The sequence below is a fragment of the Rhipicephalus microplus genome, chromosome 3 (genome assembly GCF_043290135.1).
Source record: "Rhipicephalus microplus isolate Deutch F79 chromosome 3, USDA_Rmic, whole genome shotgun sequence".
Taxonomy (NCBI): Eukaryota; Metazoa; Arthropoda; class Arachnida; order Ixodida; family Ixodidae; genus Rhipicephalus; species Rhipicephalus microplus.
The window spans coordinates 199,202,683-199,230,496 of NC_134702.1; the positions used below are offsets into that span (position 1 = coordinate 199,202,683).

At 46.2% G+C, this 27,814-nt stretch overlaps 2 protein-coding genes across 2 annotated transcripts in view; both read right to left on the reverse strand.

Moving 5' to 3' along the window:
- LOC119170147 (Huntingtin interacting protein 1) overlaps positions 1–553 on the reverse strand; it is a 130,636-nt gene extending 130,083 nt beyond the window's left edge. The window contains exon 1 of the mRNA XM_075890657.1: positions 225–553. Coding sequence (XP_075746772.1) covers positions 225–311 — 87 coding nt within the window. The 5' untranslated portion in view covers positions 312–553. The remainder of the gene's footprint in view (positions 1–224) is intronic.
- A 1,894-nt stretch (positions 554–2,447) lies between these two features.
- Positions 2,448–27,814, reverse strand: part of LOC142804088 (anaphase-promoting complex subunit 7-like) — a 64,334-nt gene continuing 38,967 nt past the window's right edge. The window contains exons 12-16 of the mRNA XM_075890658.1: positions 22,470–22,570; positions 17,117–17,274; positions 12,712–12,828; positions 9,182–9,299; positions 2,448–2,761 (exon numbers count right to left, since the gene is read on the reverse strand). Of these exons, the coding sequence (XP_075746773.1) occupies positions 2,699–2,761; positions 9,182–9,299; positions 12,712–12,828; positions 17,117–17,274; positions 22,470–22,570 (557 nt within the window). The 3' untranslated portion in view covers positions 2,448–2,698. The remainder of the gene's footprint in view (positions 2,762–9,181; positions 9,300–12,711; positions 12,829–17,116; positions 17,275–22,469; positions 22,571–27,814) is intronic.

Genomic DNA, 27,814 nt, shown 5'->3' on the forward strand with positions numbered 1-27,814 from the left:
GATTGACGTAGCGCATCCGCTCTATCGAACAAAAAGAGCCCCCGGCGTGCGGAAGTCACACCGCCGCCGCATACAGTTTCACGCTGCTGACCCCGAAATCGAGCAAAACCGATGCTGCCCAGCGCATTTACAACCGGCGAAAAGTACAACCTAGAAAGGCCAATCGCGGAGGCCCATTTTTTTTTTTTTTTTCAAATCGAGCAGGGGCGACGAGAAAGACTCACTTGGGACTTCTCAAAGTTCTCTTTCTCCTGATCCAAACTGTTGGTCCTGCGCTGCGTCAGCGCCTTGGGAAGCGGTAGCGTAGACATGGTGGAAACGAGGCTCGTTTCTGAGAGCCCCGTCCGTATGCGTGCGGTGTACCCTCGGGCCACGGGCAGACGCGGTGTTTTTCTGTCAACCCCGGACGGGCGCAACACAACTACCACCACCACCTCCACGGAAACACAGCGAGCCGCACACACCACAGCAGCAGCTGCCTAGCAGCAGCAGCGGCAGTAGCCGAAAGTTGTCATTGGCGTTGATTGCGATGGCAGTGCCGCTGCGTGCGCGTAGGAACTCACCGCTTCGGCGGGAACTGTTGCAGAACGTCGTTCTTGACGTTTTCGAGTTATTTCCCCTTTCCCGCCGACACCTTCTTCTTTCTCTATGCCGACACTAAGCGAGCGGCGGACGTTTAGACGCTCTGATTCACACGCGAAGATAGCGGGGCGCGCGTGCATACCATATGCGCGGCCGCGCCTTTCGAACGAGCGCCACAATCTACATAATGTGTTCACGCTTGCGAAAGCCGCCGTTCAGCGCTGCGGTGAGTGCCGGAATAATAACTAACGGCCTCGAACCGTATCCATTGACTGTTCATTTGCATCTATGTTCTGCTTCGGGCCCGAAGGGTCGATACTCGGCACGTACAAAGACCATTTGCCGAAGCTTTAAATACTCTGAATCCAACTCTAAATGTGCGGTTGATGCAGATCTTGTGCAGGTATTAGTGTGGGGTGCGGTAACTGCAGTCCTAATAGTGACGAGACGGAGGATGTGTGCAGCACGGTCGATTCAGCGATTCATGTGGCAATTGCGCGCTTGCCGAGATGGTGGCGCCCCCTCTAGCGGAGCAGCACTCTGCCGAATGTTTCAGGAGCGTTTTCCGCTATTTTAGGTCAATTATTGCGATTAATTCTTGATAATTTGTTTATTTATATTACTTTGACCTCGCTAATTATTTAACACAGACATTGAGCATTCTTAGCCTCGGTTTAGGACTGTATTGACCAATGTGTGACCATGCAATGCAAGACTCTAGATGGACGATAACCTGGGCACCTTGAGTGCTATGCACTCAAAATTAAATTGATATAGAAAAGTCAATTTCATTCATTCTGTGAGTTACTTGGCTTGTTTTGATGCTCAACATAGGAATTACGTTCGAACAAGGATATGTATGAGATGCGACTTGGCTGTGACGGCTTTTCATAGCTACCGAACAAGCACCAACACAGACAGCGTGAGTGCGACTTACAAATTCTGTGTTTTTTTTTTTTTCAATGCATGCCTTCAGTTACTGCACAAACGTACGTAAAAGAGCAACATGCATTTGAGCTGCGACAGGACTGTGGAGAACCACTGTCCATGGTGAGGAGGACCAGGAGAGCATGTGCCAGCCCGTGATGGTAGATTTTAGGCGTGGCCACATGGATTGAAAAACGATGGCCACATGGAGTGAAAAAGGGCCACGATAACCAATTTTCTATTGTAATATCTGTTACGTTGGTTAATCTTTGTACATTCACAGATTATGTGGCAAAATATTAGCCCATTAGGATGCACACTTAATTTATAACAGAGTAGTTTAATAAACCTGCAAGTAGTCTGATAGTCCGGCACACTCTAGGGCCATGACGTAACAAACAGTTAGCTGTGAGAGCGTCTGCATTCTGTAAAACGATATTGTTCTGTAGTCAGCTACGTGTGAGAGATATTTTAGCTTTCGTCGGTTTGGCACCGAAATTGAACCATTTTCATTAGCTGAAACATTGGTAGAATAAGCCGGTTCCATTCTTTGCTGCACATGATGTCACATGTGCCATGGCAAAATAGCAATCGCCGATAGTGGCCGAATTTTACAGCCGGCGATTTTACTTCCCGGGCTTGTTTTGCACAGATATATTTTCATGGCCCACTTTTTTATGGCCAAATTCTCACAACCTTTACTTCTAGTTTTCGCCAGAAACGACAAATTGTTGAGTGACCATGTGATGGCTTCTTTAAAAGCCCCTCTGTAAAATTCACCACTGCGTCGGTGGCGTTAGCCTTTGTACTCCCTTACCACAGTCCTGAAAGGATTCAAGTGCTCAGTCAGTCATTGCAAGGTCTTGCAGTCATATGCAGTAGGATTATCATGTAACATGCTTTGGCACATGCAAACAATGAGTGAGACTTTCACAAAAAACTCTTGCAGTGAGACCTTTATATCTCTTGTGAAGTAAAAGATACACGCAAAGTCAGACTCACAGGTCAATGGACCAGAGTCGGTCCTTACATAATCTTGAACTCACAATGTGTGCTGTGGGCAGTGTAGATGGCAGATTTCCCCAATGCGGATTTCCCCACTAATCCACACGGTGCACACATGATTCCCATAAATGCACGTGACACACTAGCTAACAACACTTCTTTTACTACAATGTCTGAGTGTCCCTCAATTATAAGAATACTCAACGTCCGACCACACGGCTTCCACTTCACTTTCTTCCAGTTCATTCTGAAAGGAAATAGAAAATGCAGTGAAATAATTGGCATGTAAATACACTACATTCAATCCACAGGATAATGCAATAAACTGTAATTTATTTAGAAGCATGGTCATGGAGACGTGCACTGCTTTTATGGCATGCAACCATCTTAAATTGACCTCAGTATTGAAATTAATAGCATCAGAGATCTCCTGTTACAATAATTTTAACAGAAAAGCTGTTCCAGCTCAGTGTGAAGTATTTCACTGTGCACAGAAACTGTCCTCATGATGAATAAGTACTTCTCAAACCTTGTTACAACAAGGTCACGCCTACCACGAAAGTACTTTGTTATATCTGAAAATTCGTTATAAAGGTATACAGTCGAACCCCACAACAACGAACGCTGCTTCAAAGAAATTTACGCTACAAGGAAAAATTCTAGTTTTGCCTTCAGCAGTTCATAGGAGTCAATGCATAAATACTGTCGCCACAGCGAACAATTTTTCTTCTGCCGTCTGCTCCAACGAAGTTTGACGGTGCAATTCCAGGCTCAGATATGTAATGTTATGCAGTAAACACAATCTTTAACATTTTGATGATTTTAAGATGTGTTTTAGACTTTGTCATTGTATTTTTAGAACCTGAAAATACATCGACAATGTCTAAAACACATGTTGGCACCATCAGCCGCTGTTTACTAAGCATGGGTGCCGCTATTGCTCGATAGCAATGGCAATCAGACTGCCCTGCTTTTACCACTGGCTTTCTTTTGAGCCGCAGGCGATCCGACGCTGAAGCTCAGTCGCTCAGTTCATGATTTTCTTCACACAGCTGTTGGGTGCAATGACGGAACGATGCGTTTTCCGATACCAATGCTTATGATTCTGTTTGCACTTAGCCAGTGTGGTAACTAATCAGAGTTCATTTGCATTATGAGCAAAATCAGCCAGCCGCGAGTGATGGATAAGAATAGCATAAAATAAGGCAAAAGTCACCGCTCCACGATACCCCGCCTCCATCTCGGCGTTGTCTGATACATTTGATGGTGAACAGCTGCTGGTGCATAAGTGTTAATGCAACTGTTAGGTTCATTCACGAAACCCGTTGTGGCCATTGTTTCAGCGTGTTTTTCACCATGGCGTCGCAAAGCATAAGTGAGAATCGCGTTGTGATGCTCCTGGGAAAAAATAGGAAGCAGCCAACACTTTTTGAATTTTGGGAATAAAAGTTCCTTTGTTTGGCTAGCTCAAATTAGCTATAATTTTTCTATTTCACTACAACGAGATTTTCGCTTCAACGAAATGTTTCCCCCCCCCCCCCATTTTCATTGTAGTCGGGTTCGACTGTATATTTAACACTGTATCTAGAAAATTATTCTTCACTTACTTCGTTATACCCGATAATTCGTTATATTGAGGCTTCAGTGTATGTGCCACACAATATGGACACTTCCCCATATTGTGTGGTCATACTGGCAATCAGACTGGCGCGCTAGGTCATAGTGGCGCACTTTTCGAAAGTTACCTCATCGTGTTCGTTCTTTGCCATTAGACTCAAACCTCGTTATAATGTAATGAGATATAACAAAATAATGGATATAACAAAGTAAATTAAATTCCCCTTGAAAGCTCCATTGAGAACCATGCATTTTAAGCCTCATTATACAGAAGTAAAATTGACCACTAAATGGTTATAACAAACTAAATTAGTCTATCTAATAGTCTATAATAGAAAAGCGACCGCAGTGTGTTAAGTGTATCGTTTTCTGCAGAGTTTGACGCTCATTCGGCGCAACTCTTTCAAAACTACCACGCAGACCTTACAGCTAAGCCACGTGCGGCCGAGAGAGCTGTCTACCTCACACGGCCAGCGGAGAGGATTGAGGAAGTGCTCAGCGGGTCACATGAATGAGAAGTGGCGCAAAGCGATTTCCCTCTCCGTGCCTTAAAGACGACGGCAGCAACTGCATCTCCACTGCTACTCTCTGCAGCTTTCTTTTTTTTCCCTCTCTCTTCGCACGCGGCCTTGAAAGCAGGGTTTCTACGTGTAGAAACGGAAAAGGGAGAAGCGTGGCACAGGCACGTCGCAGATCGGCATTTGAGAAAGAGCAAACAATCCGCCACAGTCTTTTCTTTTATTCTTTTCTTTCTCCACGCGTAGCATTAAGAAGTGCCGCCGCGGGATTGGGAATCGTGCTGAGAGCATTTTCGGAGCGCAGTATTTTCGAATTAACCGCCCAAGTGCTTGCGTGTTCGAATTACAGGGCGTTTTCGCCTATTGGAATACACATAGCTTTGACGGGACCTCAGCATGACTTTGAATTAACCGGAAATTAGAATTAATTGATTGATTGATTTGTGGGGTTTATCGTCCCAAAACCACCATATGATTATGAGAGACGCCGTAGTGGAGGGCTCCGGAAATTTCGACCACCTGGGGTTCTTTAACGTGCACCCAAATCTGAGCACACGGGCCTACAAGGAAATTAGAATTAAGTGTGTTCGAATTAATGAGGTTCGACTGTGCTTATTTTTCGTCGCACACGTGGTCACGTAGCGGTACATTGGGCTGCAAGGCGGGTTCCTTCTTTGCATGCTTATAGGTGTGCATCCATCTGAGCATACATTGCCACAAACTGTTGTAATTGATATAATGAAGTAATGAATATAACAAAATAATTGTGGCACCCGTTCAACTTCATTACATTGAGGTTTGAGTGTAGTTACCAGAAAAGCCACTGCCACTTAAGGACGGAAGTCAGAATCATTGATCGCCAATACCGTGCTTTTACAGCAGCGCCAGTGCACAAGATGGCAACCATCACATATTATCCGCTCATGATGCGCGTCGTCATCATTACTTTCGGTTCCAAAACAACCTTGTGGCACAGCAATGGCGCAAATGAGACAAAAAAGACCCTTTTGGAGCAGTATAGCACAGTAATTTCCTGTCGGCGCAGGTTTCCCACCGCTGGGAGAAGGGTAAGCAGTGATCAATGTTGGGCCAGTTGGTGTTAAATAATGAAAAAAAAAACAGTGCATATACAATGAGAATAGAGAAAGAATGACGTGCAACGTGCTAAAAGGAAAGGGAGGAAGGGAGAGAGCAAAGTGTAGCACAGAAAGAGACTAATACTAAATAGAAACAAATATAGAAAAGAGACTATCAACAAAAGAGACAAAAAGATGTTTAGAGAGCAAAGAGGAAAGAAGTATCGCGCCATCTAGTGAACAGAAACCGTACCACCTGGCAAAGCTGGACAGTAGCCAAGCCACACCTCGCCATGGAGACATCGCTTGCAAACACCGCTTTATAGTGCATAGCGTGGCTGCACCCGATCATGTCCAGAGAGTCATGATTGTGCTAAGAAAGAGCGTACCCCGGAGGAAAAAAGTCGTGCATCTCGAAGCTACATACACGTGTCGGTTGACTGTGAGTAAGAGCAGCGACAGGCCTGTGCTTCCCTGTGCCAAGCTTTGTGTAACTTAGCGCAAAATGCCCGCAATTTTTAGACTATGTCAAGTAAAAGTTACAGGCTCTTATCACTGGGAGTGTGCAAAGGGTGCTTTAGAATTGAAGTGAAAAAAAAAACAAACGAATACAGAATTCAATATCAAGAATATTGTTTTTGCAGGCGTCAATTTTCACAAGTTTTCATGAAAGGAGAGCAGCTGCTTCACATGTCTGGTAGTCAGTTTCTCTCTGAAACGCTTGCGACAGTCATTTACGGTACTGTTCCAAAGGGCTGTTACTATAGTATATGCCAAAAAACTTAAAACTTCAAGAAGGCTGCTACCGTATTTACTCGATTCTACCGCGCGCTCGATTGTAACGCGCACCCGATTTCCACCGCGAAAAAAAAAAAAAAAACTTAAGACATCGATTGCAACGCGCACCCATTTTTGTCGCTGGCCTGCACGATCACACCACTCGAAAAAACGACTCCTTTCGGGAGCGTCTTCCATTTAAATATGAGGTACGGGCGAAGCTTGTGCCCATCGGACGTGTAACAGAGCATTGCCGTCACTGTAGTTTTACCGTGGACCGATGTCAGCACGCGAACTTGCTTCGCCCCCTTCTTCTCGACGGTTGTGGTGCCAGGCATGTCGAAGTAAAGAGGCGTCTGATCGGCATTCCCGATTTGCCCGAGCAGGTAGCCGTTGTTGCGCCGCAAGTTTAGGACGAATCTCTGAAAACTGTGAAGCTTTTCATCGTATACCTCCACAAAACTTTTCGCATATGCATGTTCTCCTTCGGAGGAAAAAGCCTTTCCTCTTCATAAAGTTAGCCAGCACCTGCTCGCTTTAAACTGGCTCCGCATTAGACCGTTTTCTAAGACTAATTGCATAGCCCGCACTTGGAGCAGTTCTGTCGTCACGGGCCGCTGTGCCGCTCGCTGCTCTAGCACATACTCGCTGAGCAGCTCTTTAATTTGCGGAAACCGACCCTGCTGTGGTCCACTGAAGCCTTTGCGTGAAGCTTTGCTGTCGACAATCTTCTGCTTTTGTTTCCGCTGGTCCCGCACGCACGTTTTGGGAACTCCGAACGACCGTGATGCGGCCCGATTTCCGTCCGTTTCTGCACACGCGATGACTTTTCTTTTAGAAGCGGCAGCGTGGTGCACTCGAGTTTTTGGAGTCAGCCCTTCCACGCAAAGCGGCAGCGTGGTGCACTCGAGTTATTGGAGTCAGCCCTTCCACGCCGTCGATGCTAATGCCTTACTAGATGACGAACTCCTCAGCACACGTACGAAGTGCCGCACATGAGAAACACATAGGCAGAGATGGCTGACGCGCAATGCCGACGCACGTAGGGGGCGGCCATTTTGGATTTGCCGATGGCAATAGATTGACCATAATTTTTTTGTTCGTACTCGATTCTAACGCCCATGCGATTTATGAACTCGCTTAACCGGAAAAAAGGTGCGCGTTAGATTCGAGTAATTACGGTAACTTACAACTGCATGGCAGCACACAAGTTTGAAGTTTCTGTATGCTTGGTGCAACAGCGGCGAATGCAGCGTGACCAATTGTCATGACTTTTACGTGCAACACCAAACGCCAAGATTTTCATGGCCAGTAGTCAGGAAACTTTTCAGACCTTGCGGCACACACAACCAAACTATGTGACTCTTCTCTGTTGGTGAAATGTGACACGGTCATGCAAGAAGCACGAGTCTTCGACTACGAAGGGAATACCAAGGACGCACTTTGAAGTTTACGATGACTAGTAAGGAAGAGTAGCCAGTGGCACGAACACACGTCAATAAATTTCTACAGTGGAATGCCGTCACTGGCATGGTGTCCTCCTTTATTTGCTTGATCGGTCATATTAAATGAGCAGCAGCTCTTTGACTAGCCTGTGTAACGCTGTCCCTCAATTCGAACGTGCCGCGTGTTGCATGTGTCGGTGCAATGCCAAGTAGGTCATGCCATTGCAGTGCGTTGATGTTACGCTCCTCTCGCAGTGCACGCTGACATCACACTTTGTCTCCCTTGCCGCGTGCCCGCTGTGGCGCCCGAAGCTGCCGCCTCATCCGTTCGCCCACAACACCTGCCCGGACTGCCGCTCACTACACTGCTGACACGTCGATCCATGCGCAATAGACCTGAAGAGTGGCTAACTTACATGTTAAAACATGTTTGTGCATGTCACGTACAAGACTTACTCCAGCCATCGCTTCAAACGAAGGTTCCAGCTCTCACCGCAGCACCTGCGTTACACCATTCAACCCGTGTGCAACGCTGCTGCTTTGCATCTCATCAGTGTTTCCTTCGGGGAGATGGTCCAATTTTCGGTGAAGGGGTAAAGCTGCGTATATTACTGTACTTGTATGCAAATTAGAACCAACAGACATTGATGCCAAGAGAAGTATAGGGGAGATTATTAGACGTAATGGTAATGAAAATGCGAAGCCTACAGGCAAAAAGAGTTCCACTCTCACCGAAATGGCAACAGGTAGCGTTGATTGACACTTCTACATTTAAATACACATATATACCTTATAAAGTGGATGAGTAGATGATCGCCACCATAGCTCATTGGTAGAGCATCGGATGCGTTATTCGATGGTCGCAGGTTCCGACTCTGCCGGTGGCTAGTTATTTTTTCATCCACTTTTTTTCGTCACATTTTCATTACAAGTACTTCTAACCTCCCCTATACTTCTCTTGCCACCATTGTCTATTAGTTCTCATCATTATTGCACCTAACAAAAAAATGGGCCCTTAAATTTACACTGCTTTCATTCATGTACTATTTATTATGTGCACATTTAAGTTACAAAAATAGCATACTATATGATAAAACTGAAGTGACCATTTTCATTATCATCGAATCGCAGTGCCACGAACTGTATTTGTGTGGTATCACACTTTTACAGTATCTTAGCAAGGTGAAATTCCTCAGCCCAGAAAGCCACTGTAAATTTGGTTGTGAGCCCTCACCTCGACATCAGACTCCACTATCTCGTCAACGTCCATGTCGTAGCCAGGCTCCACATTTTCGGGCCTCTGTTCCACCCTGCGCGTGCCCCTCCGTGCACTTGCATTGCTTGGGTCTAGGCTGCATGCAACAAAATGGAAACACACAGTGTGTGAGCTCTCAGCAAGCATAACAACTGTATCAAAGCGAATACTATACTCTACCACCTATGTTAGAGTTGCATGCAGTGACCCTCATTGTAGAATCGAAAAGCAGGCGAGTCGGAGCTTATCTAATCTCAGGCCCTGCACAAGCAGGGAACACACTCAACCCATTGTCTTTCTCCTTGTGTGTTGTCTGTTTGTGCGCTTTGGCCGACGGGAGCTCTCAGCGAATTACTTATTGCAAGGCTCGCATCACTAACTTACTACAAATCAAGGCGGCGATAACACCATATGGTAGCGTTTGTTAGTTACATACTTCAGGCTCAGTATGTCAGTTCTAGTCTCTCACGTGCAGCGGCGTCCAACAGTACACTGGCCTCTACTGAAATGCGATCTCCGTGGACAAGATGGAACCCACGACCAAAAGATTGCAGGTTTGATCACTGTAGCCACTGATCCACTGTGGCAGACACCACAGCAGAGATTCGGTCATGTACTTTAGAGAGAGGTCTAAGAATTTTATGGCCGCAGTTTCATTTGCAAAATGTAGGCCGTGAATGAAAACGCATTGCTTGCTTCGTGATCTTGGCATTGCTCATAGTCCTGTGCAGGGCAAAATGCTCAAAATCGTAATTTATTAGCTTCAACTTCCGCCAACAGGTGATGCCACAAATGGTGCGTCATTGCAGTTTCGGCCAATGTGAATCCTGACAGTAGAGCAAAAGACATAAAAAGAATGTTCAATAAAAAAAATTGGCCCCGTATTTGCATGTTACTCTGTAAATGCCGTCGAAAGACGTTAGTCTTGCGTCTGGAGAGAGTGAACAAAATGTTTATTTAGGGGCTGCGTTAGACTGTTTCGAGTGTGCAGCAGAGGCGAACGAGCACATCATGTCATGTTACACGTGAGACATGAGCTCTATCTGGCAGTTATCCTGGAAAACGAAGCGCGCGGCATGCGTGCCCATTTCGGAGGTGATAAGGCGTAGAACACAAGGCAACGGGTAGGTGCCACAACCATGTCACCTTAGCAAAGTGTTGAAAAAACTTGCCTTTTCGTGCAAGCATTGCATTGTCAGCGCAGCGTGATAAATGCTACGGTCCTTAGAATGATGTATTTCTTTTCTAGTAAAAAGACACGCATACAGACTATTGATGTATTGTTATGGTGCCTCAGACATGCGCAATAATTGCTTTTTATTTGACAATGGCACAAGTACGAACGCCGAATCATGAGCAATATTGGTAGGCGCTGCGGATGGGGTCGGCCATTTGGGACATCGTTAAGGTCAGACAAACAGGCAAGTGTACAGACAGACAGACAGACCAAAATTTTTCTGTGGAAGGTCCCCAAGAAATACTATTGTCTTTAAAAAGGGGGTAAATGCACTAAAAGGTAAAACATGAACGTTCAAGTCTTTCTTGATCTGTGACATAGGACATGTTTAATTACAAACCACTGAGCAGCTAATTGAAGAACAATGGAGAACGTTATGCAGTACTATGTTGCCAAATTATGATGTACTGGCAAACTAAAAATGATGGCCTTACCAGGTCATGAAGAGTCTTTTGCCTGAAAAGATCAAAGAATGACAGGCGTGGCACTGCACCTTGTAGTTTCCAGCAGCGAGCCAAACACTGTCTTGCCTCAAAAGCTTTATTAGAACTGTATTACAAAACTAATGCATATTTCTTCTACACGTGCGTGTTGCAACACGTGGCTTTTTGATATAGCGCCAAGCCCACCCCCTATAGAGCGAGAACGAGCGGTAATGCGAAGCTATGCACCCTCTCTCTCTTATGTGGAGGGCACGGTACCATTTCGTAAAGGCACGTGCTGACATGCTGCAATACATATATGTGGTCAGGCCGAGAGAGATAGGGTTCTGCTCTTTTACCATGTATTTTACATCATGCGAATGCTGATGTTTAAAGCTTTCAGTTTTTCTTAGTTACATGAATGCCGCAAAGATAAAGTGGACATGCAGCCTGCGTGCCTAGAGCCACAAGTTTGTGCTGGTGGTCAGGTGACTTTTTGTACCCCATGCTGGCTCACGCTAAGCAAGTTGTTATCTAACACTGTATTTACTCGTGTAATGAACGCACTTGCATAATAAACACACCCCTAACTTCTGTCGTCAAAATGTGGATTTTTCTTTTCCCTGTGTGATAAATGCACGCCCTACATTCGTCTGCTGCAGTTTAGCTAACTGCCACCTGGCGCCTCCTTGCCCGTTGGATCTCTTTCCGTTTTTTATTATTATGCCGACCCCCCTCAGCCACCTCGGCTCACTCCCTCCCTTCCCCCCCCCCCTTCGTTCGCTGTCACGCACCGTATAGTATTTCTTTCTATCTGTGCTTGGCACGTACCCAGTCTTTTTTAAATATCTATGCACCACAGCGGGGTTCACGAAAGGTGCCAGTGTAGAGACATCGCAGCTGACAAGCACACAGCGAGAGATTACGAAACTTTCCATGCCAACCGACGGTCGCTTCCTGCAAATACGAAACTTTAAGACCTAACCACATGCACGCAATTTTCGAGCGACGATGACAGGATTTGCTGTAGCTATGCCTGTCGCGAAGAAGAGCCATTGGTAGCTATCGCGTCGCACGATACTAGAAAACCAGAAGGAAGTTGCTTTCGCCCAGAAAAGATTGTGACTATTTCTGCAACATGGTCCCTGATTCTTGCTTCGGTTGCAAGCGAGGCAGCATTTTGTCGTTAACTTTGTTATCGACAGTTTGATTTCATGCTTCGGTGGCAGCTTGCTGCAATGTCAACAGCGTCGTAGCAGTCATGTTGTGAGGTTGCCACGATACTGGCTAAGTGTATCATGACGTCGTAGCACACGCTTCTGGACGCCCCTTGAGATCACAGCAGATAATACTGTTGCGGTTAAACGATTGCGAGAAAAGATGTCCGCAAAACACTTTACAGTGTGCACGGGCAGCGCGGGAGCAGCTTGCAGAAAATAGCACCTTCAGTCACCGAAGATGAGTGATGTGCACCAAAGAAGCTGAGCAACCTAACTTTTTTTTTGCTTTACTGCTTCGCTCATACTGAAAAAGTTTTCATAAAATTTTTACAGCGTAATCAACGCACCCCCAACTTTGTTTACATTTTTTAACCAAAAAAATGCATTCATTACACGAGTAAGTAAGGTAATCATTCAGTGTTCCCACTGAGATTGAAACCAGATTCCATCTGATTTATCAAGCCACCATTCTTAGACTTTGCTGAATCTCGAGGAGATTAAAATTTACTAGTACTACGAAAAGCTCACGACAACCTGAAGGTGCCAGATAGCGCGACTGAGAAAGAGGCAGGCCATGCTCAGAAATAGCAGTAGTAGAACTAGTACTAGTAGTAGTAGTAGTGCACGCACTTTAGGGCGATTCCAAAATGCTGCAGGGCCTTGTCGTGTTCACCAGTCCGAGCGTAGAAGTCGCCCAGCATCTGGTGTAGCCGGCAGGTGCTCTGGCTCTCCAGGTGCTTCTGCAGGCTGAACGGGCAGAAACACAGCACAAGGGCGCATCAAAATCGGGTTTGGGCACTACTGTAACGCTTGTAACAGTTCTCTACGAGGATAAGAAACGACATTATGTAATATAGGCAAGCAGGGAAAATAATATGCCCGCAGTGAAGTTTGCAACATGATGCAGGACATTGAGTGGACATAACAGCAGTGCAAATAAGGCACCATAATAAATAAGTTCACAAACAAATGAACAACACGCTTGCCCACAAGGAAAAGTTGAAATGTGTCAAAATTCCTCACACATGGCAATGAAAGGAGCATAGCATACGTCCAGTTTGAGCATGCATGCTTGGAGAAATACATATGCCCTTGGTGAATGGTCTACCTACTCTTGCACAAAATGTGCCAGTAGTAGAGAAATCTAAATAGCCAAGACTGATACACAACAATGAATTTTTTTGGGGGGGTGGCGGGGTGGGGTCACTTTGCTGCTGCCGATTTCCAGTGCTTTGTGATTTCATTGCTTTAGATCAGCTTGATGCAATTAGCGTCATTCTGGTGTCATTTTGACCATTGCAATGTTTCCAATCTATGGCTGGTCACTGCAAATGAAGCTTAATGGCAAAAAAAACTTATTCTCTCACAAAAAAGCTAAAACATGCTCACAAGATCAAAGAAAGAGCTTTAAATAAAAGATGTTACAGATGATTGTAGGCTTGTGTGAATAGTGATATTGGTAAAATAATTCGAAATAGAATTCAAATAGTATACATGTATTATATACTATTAAAAAAATTGAAACAAGGCCAGTGCAAATGCCACTTTTTTTTTTCACCAAAGAAAACGAAAAAACTTTGAATACTAGTGGCACAATTTAACTTTGAGTAGAATGCAAGTGATTGCCTGTAAAATATTTGTTACTTTATAAGGTTTGCTATACTTGGAGCATATAAGCCGGTATAACAAGCTTTTAAGCTTGAAGGGGCCCTGCAACACTTTTTGAGCATGATCAGAAAACGCTGCCAATCTGTAGTAGAGGCTCCCGAGAACATGTTAGTTAATTATTATAGCGCAGCACGCGACCTGCAATTCACAATTAACAAGTAAGCTAACGATTGCCTTCTCTTGCCTTGACAAATAGCAGAGAAAGCTATAAAGTCACTCGTAGAAGGCTTTCTATCAGCGATTGGCTGATTTGAGCATGGCGCGCTCAGTCGTTATAGAAATCGCTGCAGGAGGCCCACGCGTGTGCGCGATCACACTGAAAAAGGAGCGTATGCGAAAAAAAAGTAAAAAGTGCTCAAAGTTACCAGGCGCACGTGATGTATTTTCTTTTCCTATGCCACCCCCCCCCCCCAGCTTAACTTACAGCGTTGTCGTCGGAACGAAAGAAGACAGAAAGCGATTGCAGCGTGCGACAAATTTTTTTAACTATGTTTGTACTGGATGGATTCTTAAAATTTTTGCATTATTGTTTTCGTGAGGCAATGAGCTCTTTTAGTAATTCCATTCAATGGTTGCTTAAAAAAGTGTTTTAGGGCCCCTTTAAAAAATGAATCGATGTAGGGGTAATATCCTCATTTAACCTTGAAGTGGGGCTTCGCGGCAGTAAGGATTTCCTTTTAATACAAGTTTTCATGGCTTAGCATCACTTTACCGCAGTGGAACCACTTTACCAAGAAGATTACATGCAAATTAATATATACTTGAATAGGCGCTTTCAAAACTTTTCACCCCTCCACTGTAGTGAAAACCTCTCTACAGGATGTCACATGTGAACTAATATGCATCTATTTGTTCGTGTTCATTTCGAACAATTAGAAATTTTCAACCATTTATTTTGTTCAAAAGCGAATTTGAATACTGCACTATTCGTTCGAATATTCGAAGCATTCAAGTATTCGCACAAGCCCGATAATTCACATCTGAATGTGTTGGTATAAAAGGAGGGTAAACTAAAACATAAAAAAGTTTATTGACACAATGAAATCGAAACGTCGGGTTACAGTGACATGATACTAAATGATTCTACATTAACCCTGATTAGGTGACAGTCATTATCAACCATACCATTTAAAATTAAGCGCATCACACCAGATTACAGAAAAGCACTTGTGGTGTGTGCGTACTTAAAAAGTGCTAAATCATGAGCACATATACAATCAAAAGACGCAGCACTATGTTCTGTTGTTCTTTCAATTCGGTCGTATCTTGTTATGCTGCCCTTATAACTTCCGCCGGATATGTACCGCCTCGCCCATCTTTTGTTTCACTTGGTTTATGGGATTAAATGTCCCAACAGACTTGATGGGAAGAGACACTGCAAGGTGGGTTTTTAGGATAATTTCTTCCACCACAAGTCTCTAACGCATACCAACGTAGCACAATAGATAATCCTCTCGCATTTCACCTAGATCGAAATGACAAAGCTGCAGTGGGGGCTGAACCAATGCCTCTTGGGGCAGCAGCCATTCTTCGCAGCCATGCTTCGCAGCCAGGGCCACTGTGGTGGCTCCAACTTCCGCAGTGGCCAAACAAACTTTATTGGTGAACAGTCAAAGTGTGTTCAAATGCCTTTCTACGAATAATATACGGAACAAACGATTACACTGCCAATTCTACCAAAACCTACTCAAGCAAAAAAAAATCGGTCTTGAGAGAAACATGCTGCTTGACAAACAATTGCTAACGAAAAAAACCCGTTTGTTTGGTTTCCCTAGTCGTTTCGAAGAGAAACTTCTGCACACTATGAACACTCGCAAGGCAGTTTAGAAAAATAGCTCACCAACCTTGAAGGGGCCCTGAAACACTTTTTTGAGTAACCATGACATAATTCACTAGAAAAGCATATTATCTCACAAATTCATAGCGGCAAAAATTTTAAAAATCCGTCCAGTACGAGCGGAGTAACGAAGATTTGCTATACTCTGCAATCGCATTCTCTCTTTTCTCGTCCCTACGAAAGCAATGAAAGCTGAGCAGCAAGGAATAGGAGAGGTAAACAAAAAACGACACTCGCGCCTCGCGACTTTGAGCCTTTTTTTTTTATTCAAATACGCAACTTTTTCAATGCGATCGCACGCGCACCCGTGGACAAGTGACGGCCTTTTGCGACGACCTCTGTAACAACCGAGCGCGCTATGTTGAAATCAGCCCATGGCTGATAGATGGGCTTACTGGGCTTATTTTCCGTGATTTGTCGAGAGAAGAGACAGCTACTTTTTATTGACTGATAATTTATTGCGAATTCCAGGCCGCGTGCTGCGCTATAATATTTGGCTCGTGTGTTGTCGAGAGCCTCTACTACCAATCGGCAGCCTTTTCTGACCATGCTCAAAAAGTGTTGCAGGGCCCCTTTAACTAAACACTTGCATGAGCTTTGCCTGTCTGACTTGCCTTCATTACCATATGTACTCGCGTAATAATCGTAACGTTGCTAATAGCATGCGCTGGAGCATTGGAAGCGAGCGGCTGGACGACACTTTGGCTTCAATCCATACACTTTCACGTCACCAGAAAACTAAGATAAATGTGTGGGGTTTAACGTCTCAAAACCACCACATGATTATGAGAGGCGCCGTAGTGGAGGGCTCCAGAAATTTTGACCACCTGGGGTTCTTTAACGGGCATTCAAACCTGAGCACACAGGCCTACAACATTTCCGCCTCCATTGGAAATGCAGCTGCCGCAGCCGGGATTCGATCCAGCGACCTGCAGGTCAGCAGCCGAGTACTTCAGCCACTAGACCACCGCAACGGGGCCACCAGAAAACTAAAGCAGTGCCTAGTGCATGCAATGCATTAACTTGATTGGGGTGCGCTCTCTATGTCCAGTGCTTCATCATAGGATTAACCAGAATTGACGACACTTGGCTTTTGGAGACGTACAATCGAGAAATGAAGATAAGTATGCTACATTTTTTTGTGTATTGCCTAGTAACTCGGTGAATAATAAGGCCTACGGCGAGCACACCCATTGAGGCTGACACAATATATCTGCAGTGCAAGTGTTTCTTTAATGGATGTGCATTCTTTAGGAAACGAAAGAGATGCACAGAACAGATAAACGGAAAAAAAATTGACACAGAAATAGAAACAGAAATAGGACCTTGCTAATTAGGACTGCTAATGAACCCACATTAATTAGATTATTTGTTAATTACACCTTACAAATTAACAACATTATAACAATATACAGTGGGCAGTAGCTCCACCCACTAGCAAAAGCGGCCGAAAAATTTTTTTTTTCTTTGCGCAAGACGTTATGCTTATTCTTATATCTGCAAGCTAAATAGTGCCCAAGCTGCTCTTACAGTTGTATTCCTCGGTCGTAGGCGCGCTGTTGGTCGTATATCTCAGCCAGCAGGTACACGGCCGGCAGGTGGGTGGGCTCCTGTTTGAGCGCTTTCTCCAGGCACACCTTGGCCTTCTCCAGGCTCATGGGGCTTTTCATCAGCACACTCGCGTACAGCTGCACGCATAGGTGGAGATTGCAATGAGAGTAAGCAACAAAAAAAATATTAAGCAGATCCAAAACGCACACTGAAATTTAACCCTCCGAGATAATTTCTATATATTTACGCACACAACTTGTGTCTACTAGAGGCTAGAAAAGAGCAAGATACAATGTGGTCGGGAGGAATTTCTGCGCAGTAAATACGTATTCATACAAATTTATTTTGTAGTGTACTGTTGCATATGACCACCTTGCTGAAGGCATCACCATGTTTGACGAGTGATTTGATGTGCCGTTTTCAGTGAGCAACGTCAAAACTATAATTTTACTTTGCTCAGAGTGAACCAAACGAAAACAATATAGAGCACGTTGTCTTAGATTAAGACCTGATTCTATTTATGCAATAACCGAACATGAAATCCCTCAAGATGAATAACTATTCACAATTTAATTAAGGTTAATTACTATAGTATGCACAAGTCAATCTGCTACGTCAATATTTTTCTTGCCTTAGAATATCGAGTGACTTGCAATAATCTTCTGTATATATTTTACAGCATTTAAACAGTTCTTCTTACAGGAGTGGAAGTGGACTTCAGTGTTTTGGAGCAGCTCAGGGAGCAGGAATGATGCTGTTTTGGAGCAGCTTTGCTGCAGTAAAAGGGAAGTTTCAGAGCCGGCTCGGAGCACCAAAGGTGTTTTGGAGCAGGGCCAAACATCGTCAATCAAGATTATTTCTAGTAAAAAAATTCCAATAGTTTTAAATAAAAAAATCAGTACTATGAGTCAGTGAGAGTGTGTGAATGTGTGCGTGATGTGAGTGAGTAATACAAAAGAAAATTCTCATTTCATACTCAGCCTGGAACAGAAAAATATTGCCACGTTCCATTTTTCAAGTTTTGTTATCCCCCCAAAACACTACACAATTCTCAGCGCAAAACGCGCGTGCAGGTTTCGAGAAGCTTCAGGACTTTAGTAGATCATTTCGATAAGATCACGCCCACTCGGCGAACTGTACAGATTATTCTGGAACCTACGCCACCGCCAGCGATAATGCTAGAACATTCGATGGCAAGAGTATAAATGCCGACGCACTTCGCCGCTTGTGAGTAGTTGATCGACGGCCGACACTCCGTTCGCCGCTATCAGTCCAAGACTGCTACTGTAATCGGATTTTCCATTTACCGGGCACAGGTTTGCCCAAATAAACAGTTAAATTCCAACACAAAGTCTCTTGTCTTCAGCCACGTCACGACCCCGTGACATCTGGTGGCGAACGGAGCATCGGCTCCGTTCGCCACCAGATAACGCATTGAAAAGTTGCAGGCGCTGAGCAAAGACCGAAGGGCATCACCTTAAACTCAAAGAGGCCGTCCGGTGTTATAAACGCCGTCTTCTCTCGGTCTCTTTCGCCGACTTCGATTTGCCAATAGGCAGTCTTGAGGTCCATTGATGAAAAGTACTTGGCGTTATGGAGCCGATCAAGTGCGTCGTCTATTCGTGGAAGAGGATACACGTTCTTTTTTGTGATTTTGTTCAGGCGGCGATAATCGACGCAGAAACATAGAGTCCCATCCTTTTTCTTCACTAACACCACGGGGGACGCCTAAGACTCTTGGACGGCTGGATGATGTCATCCCGCAGCATCTCATCAACTTGTCTCTTCATGGCTTGACGTTCTCGCGTCGAAACCCTGTAAGGACTCTGACGGAGTGGTCTGGCATTTTCTTCGGTTATGATGCGATGTTTCGTGATTGGGGTCTACCGCATTTTTGATGACATTAAAAAGCAATCTTCGTATTGCAGGAGCAGGGCCTTGAGCTGTTCTTGCTTATGGTTCGGAAGTCTGGGATTGACGTCGAAAGCTGTGGGAGGGGCTTGGTTGCTCTGAGCAGGTTCCGCAGAGTCGGCAAGGGCGAAAGCACTGGAGGCTTCGATAATTTCTTCGATGTATGCGACCGTTGTTCCTTTGTTCACATGTTTGTACTCATTGCTGAAATTCGTGAGCATAACCGTTGCTTTGCCTCCCCGCAGCTCTGCAATTCCTCTTGCGACGTAAATATTTTGGGTGACCAACAGATGCTGACTGCCTTCAACGACGCCTTCCAAGTCGGGTGATTTATGAGCGCCGACTGAAATAATGACGCTGGAGCGAGGCGGAATGATGACTTGTTCTTCCAGCACATTCAAGGCATGGTTTCCTGACGGCGTGCGCGGCGGTATTGCTTCTTCTGTGGATAACGTTATCGACTTTGTTCTTAGGTTGATGACAGCCCCATGGAGGCATAAGAAGTCCATACCAAGGATGACATCTCTCGAGCAACGCTGTAGGACTACGAAGTCTGTAGGATAAATACGGCCGTTAATGGTGACTCTCGCTGTGCAGATTCCTGTAGGCGTTACGAGATGACCTCCGGCTGTGCGGATTTCAGGGCCTTCCCAAGCTGTCCTAACTTTCTTTAACTTCGTAGCGAACGACCCACTGATGACGGAATAGTCGGCTACAGTACCGACGAGAGCGGTCACACTGTGGCCGTCGATAAGAACATCGAGGTCGCTAGTTCGCCGTCTCGCATTACAGTTAGGGCGTGGCGTCAGGTCACAGCTGCGTCAGCTTGTTCCACTGCTTCCATGTTGCGTCGTCAGGTCACCTTCGGTAAGTGAGCTTTCGCGGTCAGGGCTTTGCCAGGTTGGCGTTGTGTTCGGAAAGCTCCGTCGCGTCGTCGTCGTTGGAGGAGGATCTTCGGTAGTTCGTCGCACAGCAATCGCACCTCCATTGGTTGCTGCCCTTAGTTTCCCGGATAAGGGCTAGGAGACCGGCCCCGCGTTGGGCCAGAGTACTGCCGGTGGTGCGGCGACATGCGGCGGCTGGGCGACGGCGAACGGGAAGGACTTCGTGGTGTCCATTGAGTTCCTGTCAGGTAGTCGGCGATGTCATGTGGCCGTTCTCCTGGCTGTGGACGCGGTGCATTGATGGCAAAGCCACGCAGTCCCATCTGTCGATACTGGCAATGGCGGTATGTGTGTCCGGCCTCGCCGCAGTGGTAGCAGAGCGGGCGGTGGTCAGGGGTGCGCCAGACGTCAGTCTTCCTCGGCGCACTGCGCTGGGCCGCTGGCGAACGGTAGGACGTCGGTGGGGGTGGTGGCGGCGGTGGCGTCTGGCGACGGAAGTGCGATGGGGCAGAGTTTTGACGTGCACGTGGAGGAGGGGCGTGGCGGCGGGCTGCAGCAGCATAGCTCATGGCTTGCAGCTGAGGCTCTTGAGGCTGAGAAACGCCAAGCGATTGCTGGATGTCCTGGCGTACGACGTCAGCGATGGATTCCACGTGAGGCTGCGCTGAAGGAAGTAATTTTCGCAGCTCTTCTTGCACGATAGCTCGGATCGTCTCACCCAAGTCAGTGGTTCCAAACCCTTGAATGCCAGCATAGCTTGTAGACGAGAAGCTACGGTTATATTGTCGCGTGCGCATCTCGAGCGTCTTCTCTATCGTAGATGCTTCCGAAATGAATTCGGCGACTGTCTTTGACGGGTTTCTGATCAGCCCGGCGAAGTGTTCCTGCTTTACTTCTCGCATGAACAGACGGACCTTCTTCTCCTCGGACATGTCGGAGTCAGCGTGGCGGAAAAGTTTTACCATGTTTTCCGTGAATAGCACCACGTTTTCATTTGGCATCTGCATGCGGGTTTCGAGAAGAGCTGCGGCCTTCTCCTTGCGCACCACACTTGCGAAAGTGGTGAGGAACCTGGCGCGAAAGACGTCCCACGTTGTAAGGCTTCGCTCTTGATTTTCGAACCAGGTCCGAGCAGCATCTTCTAAGGCGAAATACACATGCTGGAGCTTGTCATAGTCTGTCCAGTCATTGAAGGCGGCGACGCGGTCGAACCTTTCGATCCAGCTTTCCGGGTCTTCCAGTGGCGAACCGCAGAAAGTTGACAGCTCTTTTGGTTGTCGGAGCAGGAGTGGTGCAGGCTGCACGGGGGCGGTCATGGTTGCAGTAGTTGATGTCGGGATCCGGGTCTGCCTGGCTGCTTCAGGAAGGGGCCCGTACTCTGGTTGTAGTCCCCTCTGCCGGCGGCTTGTTCACTGTTCAGGGTTAGCGTCCGAGTCTTCTTTGCCGCTTGGGCTGGGGTCGCGGCTTGAAGGGGGCGTCCGGAACATCAAAGAAGCAGCACCTCCATCAGATGTCACGGGGTCGTGACGTGGCTGAAAACAGGAGACTTTGTGTTGGAATTTAACTGTTTATTTGGGCGAACCTGTGCTCGGTAAACAGAAAATCCGATTACAGTAGCAGCCTTGGACTGATAGCGGCGAACGGAGCGTCGGCCGTCCATCAACTACTGACAAGCGGCGAAGTGCGTCGGCATTTATACTCTTGCCATCGAATGTTCTAGCGTTATCGCTGGCGGTGGCGTAAGTTCCAGAATAATCAGTACAGTTTGCCGAGTGGGCGTGATCTTATCGAGATGATCTACTAAAGTCCGAAAGCTTCTCGAAAACTGCACGCGTGTTTTGCGCTGAGAATTGTGTAGTGTTTTGGGGCGATAACAAAACTTGAGAAATGGAACGTGGCAATATGTATATTGTGGGTGCTCAACTTTTTGAAAGGCTTTTAATCATTTACTACATACCTGTGTTAAATGCCCGTCAGCTGTGTGAACTATGAAAATCGCTAGGAGGTGAAAAAAAAGAGAGACTGAATAGAACAATGCAATTGCTTGAGCTTCGACAGGATGCTCGTTTTTTAAATTTTATTTAAAGCACGATTTATTTTCATATAAATAAAAATGCAACCCATATTAAATATACAAATTGGCCACCATGTGTCACCCCTTGCGATTTTTCAGGATTTACGCAACTGAGTAGTATGCTAGGATGATAGTGGATACAGCTTGCCTTTGATTTTGTTTAGGCTCACTAGATGGTCACATGACTCAACTTCATTCTTTTAAGTTTGTCAACACCATTTTGTAGCAGGTTTGGAGCAATTACTAACAAGTATTACACTTTGGAGCAGCATAAAGCAGCATTTGTCTTTTGGAGCAGTCTGGAGCGATTGGAGCAGCACATGCTCTACCCAATGAAAAAAACTGTTGTTTTCTTCACCAAGATGATACTGTAGGCTGAAAATGTCCCCAGAGACAGTCAATGAATGAGCACTCCACAAAAACAATATGCACAAATAAAAAGAGAAGGAAGTGCGGCACTGACTGTGAGCGCCCGGGGGGTGTGGCCCAAGTGCTTGCAGGCATTGCTGGCGAGTGTCGCTGCATCGTTGTTCCGCAGCTGAGCCAGGTAGCAGTCCACCATGCCTGCCAAGAAGGAAATGCCCTGGTATTCAATGGTAGTACAGTAGAACCTCGCCGATACGTTCCCGCCTAATACGATTTCCTAGCTCCTATGCTCGAAACCGCGAAAACCAGAAATGCCCCCATCAACGTTCAAACGCATCAATACGTTCTGCTTGATGGGTTTCCGGAAAATACTACAATTGGCAGCAACGTTCGACACTGTGGCAAACTGCAGTCGCATGATACGTTCCGCGGGTGAAAATTATCATTTAGATGTGCAAAAACAAAACGCTCGCGAGTGCTTGTGAAATGCAGACTGCTGTCACACGGCGACAGAGATTTCTTTGCTCGTCCTGCACACTTTTTGTTCAGACCCAGGGCTACAACATCCAGCAGAACACTACAGAGCTAACAATGTGGCACAAAGAATGAATGCACTGTCGGTCATCTCCAGTTAGCGATGCTTCGATACATGACGAACGTGCTGCCTCCGCTACACAATGCGCTATGCATCTTTCTCACTTTTGCTACATCTGCCTCCTCTCCCAACCACATTTCATGCGTAACTGGATTCTGTCACCATGTTCTTCCTTCAGAAGATTTAAAATGCCATGTGTATTTAGGTATGTGAGCCACACACCTTTCAGCGGTAAAGATGAAATGGTGAAGATGCGTTAAGGGGAGACGCTCCTCAGAAAAGTTTTTTTTTATTTCTAGTAATAGAGACCTGAAAAGTTTGTTATTAGTATAGTTTTTCATGCAGATTTCAAATATGCAATCATTTTTTGTGTAGCTGCTATAATTATTGAGTTATGCCATAAACAATAGCAAAAAGTTACATTTTTTGCGGGCACTCTTTTATGTACTAAACTTTCAGTAAAAGCACTGTGTCTGATCTTATTTGACTCTTGGTAGATTGAAAAGTGCAAATATCTATATAGATATGTCACAGAAATATTGGAACCAAGAAAAAAAAATTGTATTGAATGACTTATTATTTTCAATCTCCCTTGAAACAATAAGCTAATATTTTCACAACTAATGCTGGTAGGCATTGCAATTTAGAGTAGATATTTGCATTCTGCATGTGTTGAAGAATATGTGTGCCAAGTTTCGTTACTATACAATGAATATAAGTTTCTAAAAGGCTGCCCGGAAAACGTGAACTGTCAGAAAAAATGAAAATGAGAAAAACAAGTTTGAAAGTTCGCAAAGTTGGCATTTATTAGGAAATCATTCTTTTTGCATCAATTGGGGCACAATGAAAAGTACCTTGCCTTGAATGCACTGCAAGTGTCTAGAAGTCCCCTGCACCATAGCTTGGTCCTTCACGGCTCTTGCGGTCAGTGTCCTCAACACGAGCTCTCTTCGCTGTGTTGCGACGGTGTGCCCTCGCTTCTGCAGTTTGCTTCAGGTTCATCTTCCCGATGCGCATGACGTCATAGTGGTCACCATGTGTGGCCAGATCTTGTGAGGGGAGAATTCCAATGCCTTCGAGTACTTCTTCAAAGCCCCTGTGGCCTTTGTTGTACCAGAGTACAGCAAGAGCGGTCGCTGTCTCCACAGTTGTTCTGGAGGCGAACTTTGTTTTTGGACATAGCAGCCATATCTTGCTGTTCAGCGATTCGGCTGCATTCTGTGTCTTGCCATGAAGGCACCGAATAAGGAGTTTATCCTCAGTAAGGCGCTTGTAGATAGGCATAATTGCCAATCCTTGAGCCTTCGTCAACAGTGGGGTGTGGCGTGGTGCAGGCTCCCCCAGTGCTTCCGCACGCTTGTGCTTGCACCACGAATTTGGTCCCGCGGGGCAAAAGTTGTGGCTACTGGCACCATTACTGGAGCAGCAATGAAAATACGATGCCCATATGCCAGTGTACATATTTCGGACACTGTCCTTGTTGCTCGTGATGGCGATCTTGTAATATGTTTGTAGTTTTATTATTGTCGCATCTTTCTGTTTTTCGCCTCGTGGCAGTGGCGTTGCCAATTTCCGTAGGGCAGTTCCCAAGCGCTTTGCAACGTGGTTCGTGCACTCTTCTTTGTCAATGGGGGTGTCACAGTATACATTTCCCTCGCAGACTGCAGTGTAGGCCTTCCTGTCACCATAACTTAGGAAGCTGGTGAATCGCAGTGGAGTTTCATAAGACAAGGTCCTCTGCCATATATTGACAGCTGCCACAGGTTCCATTGCATGGGATGAGCAGTCAGTGTTTTTTTGGCAAACTGGAAGATGAAAAGCTCGCCATATCTCTTCATCCTCCCCAAGGTCCCTGTGTATACTGCAAGCATAGCAGTAGTTCGAAATAACTTCAAAATCGAGGCAGAGCCCCGTGTCCAGGGACACGACTGTGCCCACTCCATTGTGGCTTTTATGACCTCTTTTCTGCCAGGTGCCATCAAACATGACTGGCACATCTCTGCCGCCGACTGCGTCCTTCGTGATGTTTCGTGCCTGGTGCAAGTTTTTGCTCACTGCCGTCATCGCCGCACCATGGAGCTTCTCGCAAATGCCGTTGAATGTCTTGTGATGCATCGGGCTCGGAAGACCGAGAATCGCACAAAATCGTGAAAGTTGGTCGTGGCCTGCGCCTATAGCGCGTGCTGCCAGAACTGCCTTCACGTTTACAGCAAAGCTGTCACACGAGCTGCCACTGTCAAAACGAGCGCTCGTTCCTTGGTCCCCGGCCGAAGCAGTATGTCTCGACGTGTGCGTGAACGAAAGTGCAGATTCAGGGCAATCAGAATTTCGACAGCACAGTTCGAGGAATGGCGAAAGCCCTTTGCGCTTTCCAGCTGCCTCTTGCACGCCCAGCTTCCGTTCGCGGCAGGTTGGGCATTGCGCACCCGCCACAAGTGCCGTCAGCGCATCGATTTCGCAAAGCAGCATGTTCGCAGTAGCAGCATCTACCGGTCTACGTTCACTCTCGAAGAATCCAATCTTCCTTTGGGATGCACTGACGAATTCCACGGCAGCGGCTATTTCACAACCACTGTCGCAGGGTTCGGTGACGGTGTTAGGCCTATCCGAAGTCGGAGCGTCGGGGCGTTGGTCGGGGGCGACATCGTCGTTCGCTGTCGCTTTGCGAAGCGTCCGACGCCGTTTCCCTCGATATTTGTGGCGAGTTCTGAACTTTCGATTATCTGAACTGCACTTCTTCGGGCTTGCCATGACGCAAAAATGCAGAGAAACGCAGAAAAACTCGATCGCGACGTCCGAGGCTTCGCTCTTTTGCCGGAGAGATAGGAGGGGGAGGAGCGTGGAGCGCACCGCCGTCCAATGGCGGCCTCGCGCTGTGTGCCGCGATATTCAAAACGCGTGATGTACGCGTTGTTTTTCTAGTTTTTTGTTTATTCTGCGTGAAGGCACGAGACTGGCTACTAGTGAATTATGAAGGATACGGCCTTCGCAGCATGCGTGCACGATTGCAAATGGCGGCCAACGCGTCGTTTTCGCGACAGGACGACGCGAACTTCGCCGTTTTTCGCGACTTTCGCGCATTTCTCGCGTCGCCGCTGCCCACTTGGAAGCATTTTTTGATAATTTCTCGTGCGAATTTCAGCTTGATATTTTCAGAAGTAATAGATTATAGTCCAAGGATGCCAATACATCCGGAAAAAAAAAAGCGAAAATTTTCCGGAAAACCGCGACTTTTCGACCCGCGTCTCCCCTTAAAGATACGTGCTTATCTCCCTCCGCTAAACCCCCTGTCATTAGCGCACTGCTATGTTATCTGGATGTCGGCAACACTGCAGGGTAATCTCCACCAGACATGAGCGTCGCCCAACGAGATCGTCGTCAGTGATTGTCGCTACTTCAAGAAGAAAAAAAGGCATATGCAATTTGGGTCCTGTGCGAGGCTGCACGTTGTTCAATAGTTCGCTATTCGAGACAGCTGCACCTAGCATGGTGTCGAGGAAACGCAAGCCCTTGAAATACTTGAGCCCTACTTGGGACAGTGTGACGAGATAAGTGGTTAGCAATCGTTATAAGAAGTGCGGTTTTTAGCGGCAGCTTGCAGAGCAGGATACAGAGCACAGTGAAGACGACCCTTTGGGGTGCGGGTCTGACATTAAAGACGACATCGATAAGAGCCTCTCCTCCACTGGCGCCGATGCACCCTCTGCCGAGTTTGTCACTACAGACGACAACGTCTGGACTTCCCAGCCGCAAAGTATCGTCGAGATTGTCGCGGAGGTGGTGCGGGGGTATGCAGCAACGAAAGTGGGGGACGAGACGAGGCACGGGAAGACAGCAATGAGAACGAAAGCATGCGCTGTCCTGCAAACTTCATCGAAGCCCTTGCTGGACTAGAAGCCTTACAAAGCTTCTTTTGCACAAAAAACAATGAAAATGTGGACATGGGTCTACAATGTGTGCTGACGGAGCTTTTCTTGTCCAAGGGTTAGAGGCAGCAGCAGAAAATTCATGTTTTTTGAGAAATCCGTGTTTTTTGTCCTTACACCTGCATATGGACTTCTCAGCCTCAATTTTTTGCTGGATTCGAATCATCCGTTTATCTTCCCCAGTTTTTTTGGAAACGTATCAACAAAGTTTTACTGTAAAATTCGTTGTTTCGGGTGCTAAATCCACGATATGATTATGATGTATGCTATTAAAGGCCCCGGAATAATTCTGGCTATTTCAGGCTCCTTACTGTTTGCAAAAATGAAGTTGCAAAAGGGTTTTCATGCAAGCCAACCCAATAAAAACGCAGCCGGCTCTCGTTTTTCCCACACGGTGAACGCTTGTCTCACAAGAGGCTTCAATGAATGAGCAATGCCACACCGAAAATGTGAGCAGTTTCCCCGAGTTCATGAGCAGTAAAGGCGCACTGAAAATGAACACACAATAAAGGCACACACATGCGCACGTAGGTATAGTGCCTTCATTGTGTGCTCATTCTCAGTGTGCTCTTACTGTTCGTAAACAAGAAAAGCCAATGTGCCGAGATTACCTCCTCAGTTTTCTGAGAAATAGCATGTGTGATCCCAGTGGCACCGGATGGAATGTCTCCGCACACACATAGAGAACATGCTTCCTACTTTTCGACTCGCAATCAACATGACATGTGACCAGTTGTGCGCTCTTTGGTTTCGCAACTTGTTCCACCACTGGGCAATTTGGAGAGCTTGTTTACTGTATACAGAAGGTGCCGTAAATGTCTTCTTGCTTGTCTGCACTACTGTTGGCTGTGTCACTTTTTGCTACAGCACTCTACAGTTCACAAACAAGTGTACACGCAAGCTTACATGTACACACACACA